Source organism: Cherax quadricarinatus, unplaced genomic scaffold (assembly GCF_038502225.1).
Source record: "Cherax quadricarinatus isolate ZL_2023a unplaced genomic scaffold, ASM3850222v1 Contig4290, whole genome shotgun sequence".
NCBI classification, from domain to species: Eukaryota; Metazoa; Arthropoda; class Malacostraca; order Decapoda; family Parastacidae; genus Cherax; species Cherax quadricarinatus.
The window spans coordinates 25,001-33,464 of NW_027199316.1; the positions used below are offsets into that span (position 1 = coordinate 25,001).

An 8,464-nucleotide genomic window follows, 5' to 3' on the forward strand; every position below is an offset into this window, starting at 1 on the left:
AGTGGGCATCGCTAAGCCTGTTTGGGTTACACAAAACGTGGGAAATGATAGGTAAACAAGTTTAATAAAGATAATAGGAATATAACTCAAATTATATGGATCGTAGGCTGTTCAAAATTATCTCGGCACCTGCTTCAAATCCATATTTGACTATCATAAGATTAATAAACATCCCATTTTTGGTGTCGTCTATCCAGATCAAGATGCATGACAAAAAAGGCAGAATACTTCGCTGCCTTTCCCTCCTTTCACCTTGTAGTTTTTTGGTTGGTCATGCAAGCATCGTTGTCTGCTCGTCCCATGACTCGCAAGACTAACGTCAATATTGAATGGAGAAGAGTTTTGGTAAACCTGGTTTTTTTTGGAGAGCATGTGGAATTAATGCCACTCATCTACACTTGTCACCATGTTATGTTGATTTAGTTTGTTTCTACTACCTCCAAAACAGTTTTGTTATTCACTGTAGCATTTATGAGAGCGTAGGTACGTATTTTCCGTAACATGTTAAATTTATGTTGCTAATTAATCAATTTAGCTAAGAAGAAGCATGTCCGGAATTCATATTGAAACACAGAGTCTTGAAACACTCAATGTTACCATATCAACATTATGCATTAAATTTTGTTCTTGGAGCAGGACGCACAGGAGAAGCTCCATCAGCAATGTTGGTCAGCAGCTCATGCTTTCAGGTCATTTTTTTTTTTTACCAAATAATTTCACGTCAGGTTGAAGCAATCATCCTAGCAGCTGACAAGGCATGTGTTGAATATGAGAAAATTTTACCGTAGTAATGCACATCCAGAATATGGAACCAACGATGTGTTGTAAGCACCACATAATGAGTTTGGAATTATTCCCTGTTGTAATGCTGAGTTGGACAGATACATGAGAAGAAATGGGTTGGTGTAAATTGAATCTGAATGGTATGGGCCATTAGGCCTACTACAGTGTTTTTTCTCTTCTTTTCAACTTATTTTACCTGGTACTGCCCATAGTGTAATTTACAGGAATCATAATTTTTGCTGAAAGCCTCAAGCCTGCGGTTCAAATATTTGTTAATGAAAAACTAAATACAAAACTAATGTTATGGTGTTTTCATGAGCACATTTGCAGTAGCAGGTTACATGCAAGATGCAGTCATTAAGATAACTTGATAATGTTAATTCTATTGCAGCCTATCCAGGTCTATACTTGTTTGTATTCTCACAGGTTTAACATCATCCGAGAACAGTGATACCCTTGTCCCTTGTGTGATATCATTCACTTTTCTACTGCTGATCCTTGTGGAATCCTGCTTGTCACATGCACCCTACTAAGTCACATGCACTCTTCTTAGTCTCTTGCTATTAAGTATTCCCTTAATAGCTTGCTCCTCTAACTTTAGTCCCAGTCTCTCGTGAGGCACTGTGTCAAAAATATGTTATCTACCCATCCCTCTCTCCTTCCTGCCTCACTTTATTACTTTCTCATAGAACTCTTGAAAATTTGTAAGACATGATTTACATATCTGGAGGTGTGCTGGTTGTCCCTCTCTTAAATATTAGGACTACAATTGCTGTCTTCCACGTCTCTGGCAGTTGCCCTGTGTTGACTTGAAGATTGTGTGGCATGGGCTCACACAGTGCTTCCACTCCCTCTCTCAGGAGTTGCAGAGAGGTATTATCTAGTCACATTGCCAGTTTCTTCATTGACAGTTTCTTCACTTCTTCTTCGGTCGTATTTATTATGTCCAGCACTCACTGATACACTAATGCACCAGCAATGAGTTGTGTGTGTGTGTGTGTGTGTGTGTGTGTGTGTGTGTGTGTGTGTGTGTGTGTGTGTGTGTGTGTGTGTCTGTCTTTGTGTGTATGCACGTACACATGTGTGTGCGTGTGTGTACATTTTTTGTGCTACACAGCACACGCAACAGAAAGCTGATGCCTAAGGTTTATATTATTCAGCAGCATTCCATCTCTCCGTTACTATAAAATATATTACCTATGCATCGTCTTCAGTTTTTTAAGAATGCCTCTTCACATTGTAAATTTCAAATACAAGCAAGTCGTACCAAGATCGTATTGGCTGGTTGACACTCTAATACATTATATTTATTTTCATCTTTCTCTCTATTAGGTGAAAGTTTTATATTATGCCCACTTTAAGAATTTGCAGAACAGGCGAAATATTCACAAACACTAATCTCGGGTCGGAGATTCGAACCTACGCACCTCGAAACAAGGTACGCAGTGCTCTACCACCGTACCATACTGGTCCAATGTTTTGGCGCCCAACTAAGGTCTTGGACCAGTGTGGTACGGTGGCAGAGCACTGCGTACCTTGTTCCAAGGTGCGTAGGTTCGAATCTCATATATATATATATATATATATATATATATATATATATATATATATATATATATATAAATAAATAGGGAGGTACCACCTCTGGAACTGTCCTGGGGACTCTCATCCTCAGAGAAAAGAATAAACTTGCTTTAGGGAAAACTCAAGGTTCTCTCCTACCACCCCCTATATTTGATATATATTTTATTTAAAGACAAAATACAATGACAAAACATTCACAAAAATACAATGGAAAGTAAAACAACATAGATAACAACTCAGAGCTACATCTCGAATACTTCGTCCAGCTCCCCGGCGGTGGGCCGCGTGCCCAGAATGCTGCAGGCATTTCCTCTCTGGATCGCAACACTGAGTCTCCAAAAGAGGAAGCTGGTCGACCTGTTGTCCTTGGTTTCTATGACGAGCTTTTCCCCCAGCTCTTTGAGGAACTTTAGAGCACACTTGCCCCATGTTCCAAGGGTCTCCGACCCTATTGGGATGAAGTTATAACAAGGGGGAAGGTCTTCATATTTGCGGATCTTCTGGGTCTCCTTGTGGCTGGCAGCTCCACCCATTTATATATATATATATATATATATATATATATATATATATATATATATATATATATATATATATATATATATATATATATATATATATATATATATGTATGTATGTATATATATATATGTATATATATATATATATATATATATATATATATATATATATATATATATATATATATATATATATATATATATATATATATATATATATATATATATATATATATATATATATATATATATATATATACATATATACATATATATAGGGAGGTACCACATATACTGGGTGACATAAAGGTGAGGTGCAGCCTTAATGACGCTCACATAGAAGAAAGATTTTAACTTAATAAACCAAAACATGTTTGCGACTTCTTTAGAAGCTGTTTGGAGGCGGTTTTAAGAACTAAATATATTTTATATTATATATATGTTGCTCTTAATTTCTGGGCTCCATCTTAAAAAGTATTAAAATGCCTACATTTTTCCGAAATGTAGTCATGCATTTGTGGATGATTTTTAGCCATGTAACCTTCTAGTGGTAATCTTAAAACTAATCACAATTTTTAGTTTCAAATAGATGAATTTTTAGTTAGCAATTAGTACATGTACTACGTGATACTAAGTAGCCTCTAGCAAAATATAAATGTGTCTACAGATTATTTTTACGGGAATATTTGTATTGGTTCAGTATCAAGGAAGAGATAGGCATTGGGTATATAGACCTCTAAGCCTCTTAATGAATATAGTCTACACTGAGAGGATACTCCAAATCATTTTAAAGGGACTGAAGTATTCTTGTCTGATAGTGGACAAGTTGCCTACACCCTTAATAACCTTCGTGTAGTCGAAAGAATTTAAGCCTCATTGATCAACCAGTCAACGAAAGGGGAGATGGAAGAAGTGATAGAGGGAGGAAAGAAGGAGAGGAATCATAAAATAGAGAAGCATTTGCATTAAAGAATATTTCATACTATAATACACTGCGTGTTAATCTGAGAAAGGCGATCGAGAGTATTTTACTCGACCTCCTGAACGCGATTCAAACATTTTTAGTCCCTTAAGGATATCAGGTTTTCAGACTGGGTTATTCATGGTGACCTATATATTTTTTCCCTTGTCTGCATACCTGCCGTACCCGTTTCACATCTGCCTACTCACCTAGTGGCTAACCAACACTGTAATGCAATCCTGCACCTCAAGTCTCCCAGACTTACGCAACTTCTCAGAGGAGGAGGATGGCACTGCTCCATGACTCGGCACGTCAATAGCAGGTCACTTTCATTTAAAAAAATGAATATTTTAATGTTGCTTAGTCGTGAGGTTTAATCTTTAATACAATCTTAAGGGTATTTACATGTTAAAACAAGTTGATTTAGCAATGGTCGACAAATATTTGACAATATAATTTAAGATTAACGAGGGAGGTAATAAAGAATGTCTCAGGATGAGTCTCTGAACCTCTTTTCTTTTATCCCTCATCTTGGTATAAACCTTGGTAATAAATACCGACAAGTTGGTTTAGAAAGACACGTAAGCAAACACTATAACATATTTATTAGAAAACGTTTCGGTCCTGGAACCTTGATCAAGGTTCCAGGACCAAAACGTTTTCTAATAAATATGTTATAGTGTTTGCTTACGTGTCTTTCTAAACCATCCCTCATCTTCCTTATTGTCTCCCTCACACGATCATTTATTTTCTCATTCTTTATGATTGCTCACAAAGCATTCTTGAGTTTTGCTTAAGACTTTAGTTTCACAACTTACCACCAAAACTTGTGAAAATGTAGTCGTAAGCAAAACTATTTTCTTTATGTTATTCTTTGGCATTAAACGGAAATTTTTAAGGAGCCTATAATTGGAAAGCTATTTTATATTATATTTTTATTATATTTAAGGGAAAGTCCTCAAGCACAGGAGCCACACAGAACCTGGGAATGAGTAGCAAGCGTCTCACCTTCATCAACCAACCTCCCCCGAGGGAAGCATCAAATTCCCATCTCAAGGACAACCCTGACCCTTTCCAAACCAATTATAATTTATCTCATGAAGAATAAATCCCACTACCGTAGCCGGTCCAATTTACAATTAAGCCAAAATCTGGAAAGGAAAATTAAAACCTTCCCTGCGGTCCTGGACCATCAACAAAGAGATACTTGATAATGGAACTGAATGAACCGAAACGTCTTCTGAAGCTTCCTCTCTGTGATTTTGAAGAAGTTTTGAATCTGTTTTTTTCCTTTTGACCTCTTCTTTACCTGCCATTTAATTCTATACACTAAACAGTACATAAAAAAATTGGTAGCAAAATATAAATCCTTGCTGTGATTATCCTGTTGAAGCTTCGAATATTCATCCTATAACGCGCAGGACGACCATGATGGTTTTCCATCAAGTTATGTCAGTTAATAGCTTTATCGTGTACTACTTACCCGTCATGTGGGCGGTGTCAAAACATTAAAGAGGTACATAAAGGGTCATGAGTGCAGAGTTTATCAATCAAATTTTCCCAACTCATAGCTCGCTTTGGGAGGCTCAGCTCGCACACTGAGCGTCCGTGGTTCGATCCCCGGTACGAGTGGAAACACTAGGTGTGTTTCCTAAAGACACCTGCAGTGCCTGTTCACCTAGCAGTAAGTAGGTACCTGGGTGTTAGCCGACTGGTGTGGGTCGTATCCTGAGGAAAAAAATTAACCTATGTTGCCCGAAATGCTTTGCATAACCAAGGGCTGTCTATAAAGTATGTCACTGATGTCAGCTATGGTCTGTATAAGTTGTATCATGAACTTCTACAAATAAAGATCATTCTTCTTCTTCTTCTTTTTCTTCTTCTTCTTCTTCTTCTTCTTATTATTATTATTATTATTATTATTATTATTATTATTATTATTATTATTATTATGAATATTATTAACATCATTATTATAATTATTATTATTATTATTATCATTATTATTATTATTATTATTATTATTATTATTATTATTATTATTATTATTATTATTATTATTATTATTATTATTATTATTATTATCATTATTATAATTATTATTATTATTATCATTATTATTATTATTATTATTATTATTATTATTATTATTATTATTATTATTATTATTATTATTGTCATTACTATTATTATGAATATTATTAACCAACCTAGCCATTTAACCGTATTACATTATATTATACAAGAGGACCAATTTTCTTGTATCATGCCTTATTATCTCTCATTTCCCAGGCTTTGCATGACCGCCCAGTGGGTTTACAACTTCCTCTTGGCTGTAATAATCATAATCTTCTGTGAGCTCCGCCGTGGGCTTCTCCAATATGGTGAACTTAAGAATTGCGGCTTCAGGAGCTTCTTTCTCCTCTTACAGTGACAGTGTTTGTCATTGTCTGCGTGTTTATGTAAGCGTGAGTCTGTCTGGATTGCATGGCCGGAGAGTCAACGAGGAGGTGATGTCTGATGTACCCACCACTGCTTCTGTATTCCAATTACACTCTCTACAATACTGTGTATCACTTACACTTACCACAATAGTGTGCCCCACTTACACTCACTACAATACTGTGTCCCACTTACACTTACCACATTACTGTGTCCCACTTACACTCACTACAATACTGTGTCCCACTTACACTTACCACACTACTGTGTCCCACTTACACTCACTACAATACTGTGTCCCACTTACACTTACCACAATAGTGTATCCCACTTACATTCACTACAATACTGTGTCCCACTTACATTCACTACAATACTGTGTCCCACTTACATTCACTACAATACTGTGTCCCTGTGGAAAATACTGTATATATTTACGGAAATACAGTATTTTATATGTAAATTGATGGTTTATATTGTATTTAATAAAAATTATATTATAAAAAATGGGAAGCTCTGCGCCTGCGCAGAGGTCACTCGCCATTGTGTTTTTGAATGAGCCAAGAAAACGTTAGTGAAAATAAGAAGAATTTTCGTCGCTCTAGAGGTTATATTGGGCTTACACCTCTCAAATAGGAGCCGAAATTGTTGGATGTGCATTTCTGCATAATTTGAGCATTAAATCGATGTACAGGACAGCTCCAGGAACCTCAGATAAGCTATCTAAATTATGTTTGTAATTCTGGCCAGTATTATCATCATAAATTTAGTTAGAGGGAGGTTTTTGAGTATTATACACAGTAATCTCCAGACTAATTGGTGAGTGTTATGATTATAAATTCTCCTTCTGTTATATAAATGTGTATATGTAATCATTTATTAATTTTAATATACAGTCCACAAAAATTATAATAATTTTACCAGAATTCCTGGTGTGTATGTACATTTCATTTGCAATTAATATAGGTCTAGAGCAACTTGTGGAGAGATAGATGGTAGGTATCGAAGGGGGACATTTTTGCGACCTAGGTGTCCTAAAAATTCCTACTTGTCTCTGTAACTTTGATAAATAATAATTATCTTTGTTACCATTTACTTGTATGTATATAATGAGATTCATCCAGGTAAATGTAATTTTCCATACACATTAAAAGTATTTTTTAAAGATATATGCAGTGTCAGGTTCCTTTATTTTTGTTACTACAACTTTATGTATCTTTAAAAAAGTTTGAAAACCCCAGTTGTTTAGGTTTTTTATTTTGATAAATTGATACGGCCAAAAGGACGAAGATCTAGTCACCGCCTGATGGCAGATGTTCTACGTTCGTGGTGAAAGGATTACTGTTTTCGTTATTGTTTCCCTGTTGGGTGGCTTTAGCTTCCCCTGAGTGGCCCGTATACTCCATTTTTTCCGCTTGCAAATTGAGCCTTTCCGCGGAGCTGCGAGAGGCAACACGCTTTTATGGTAAGGGGTTCAAGGTCAAACGGGAGGTTCATTTTTGGTTCCGCTGAATTAATTGGCTGGTCTTGCATCACTCTCCATTATCGGGTGTGGCGATGGATTTGGCTAGGGCCAAGCCAGTATCAAAGGTTGAGTATCCTTTTGATTCTGTGGCTGCCACTTAGTCCTCTGTTTTAGTAAATAAGTATGACTCCCCTTGTTGGACTCGATAGTAGGAGGGGGATGTAACTGAGGAGCTGAAGTTAAATTATTATTGTTTTATAAGTATTTTTAATTATTCTTCTGCGTTGTCCCTGACTACGGTTCCGCCTTCTAACTCGCAGAGGTGGTTTGCGAGTCATTCTTGCGATGTTCTGGAGTATTCCTCTCACTCTGCAATCAAGGCATATTCTGCAGTTTCACATCCCATACTTGATACTTATCGACTTCCTCCTCACTACAAGACTCGGCACTGCGTTCCATTACCTCCAGACATGAGTTGTATAACCCATATATCTGATAAAAAAAATACACTTCAGTCCAGTGAAGCTTCAGATATGTGTGATTACTAAGTCAGCCAAGCAATGATGACAGTAGCTGGCCCTGTGGTTACTTTCCACACCCAGCACGACGGGATATGTGTGATACTTGTTAATGATGCTCCTCATGCGGAACATCCTACCTGCAGACGGTAAACCTGTTACGGTTCTCAAACATTCGCCGTCATACTTT

General features: G+C 36.5%; 1 protein-coding gene across 1 annotated transcript in view; it reads right to left on the reverse strand.

The window, feature by feature from the left end:
* The window catches only part of LOC138852127 (ATP-dependent RNA helicase glh-2-like), a 16,767-nt gene extending 11,428 nt beyond the window's left edge, over positions 1 to 5,339 (reverse strand). Inside the window, exons 1-2 of the mRNA XM_070081803.1 lie at positions 5,333 to 5,339; positions 980 to 1,037 (exon numbers count right to left, since the gene is read on the reverse strand). Of these exons, the coding sequence (XP_069937904.1) occupies positions 980 to 1,037; positions 5,333 to 5,339 (65 nt within the window). The remainder of the gene's footprint in view (positions 1 to 979; positions 1,038 to 5,332) is intronic.
* Positions 5,340 to 8,464: the final 3,125 nt, after the last annotated feature.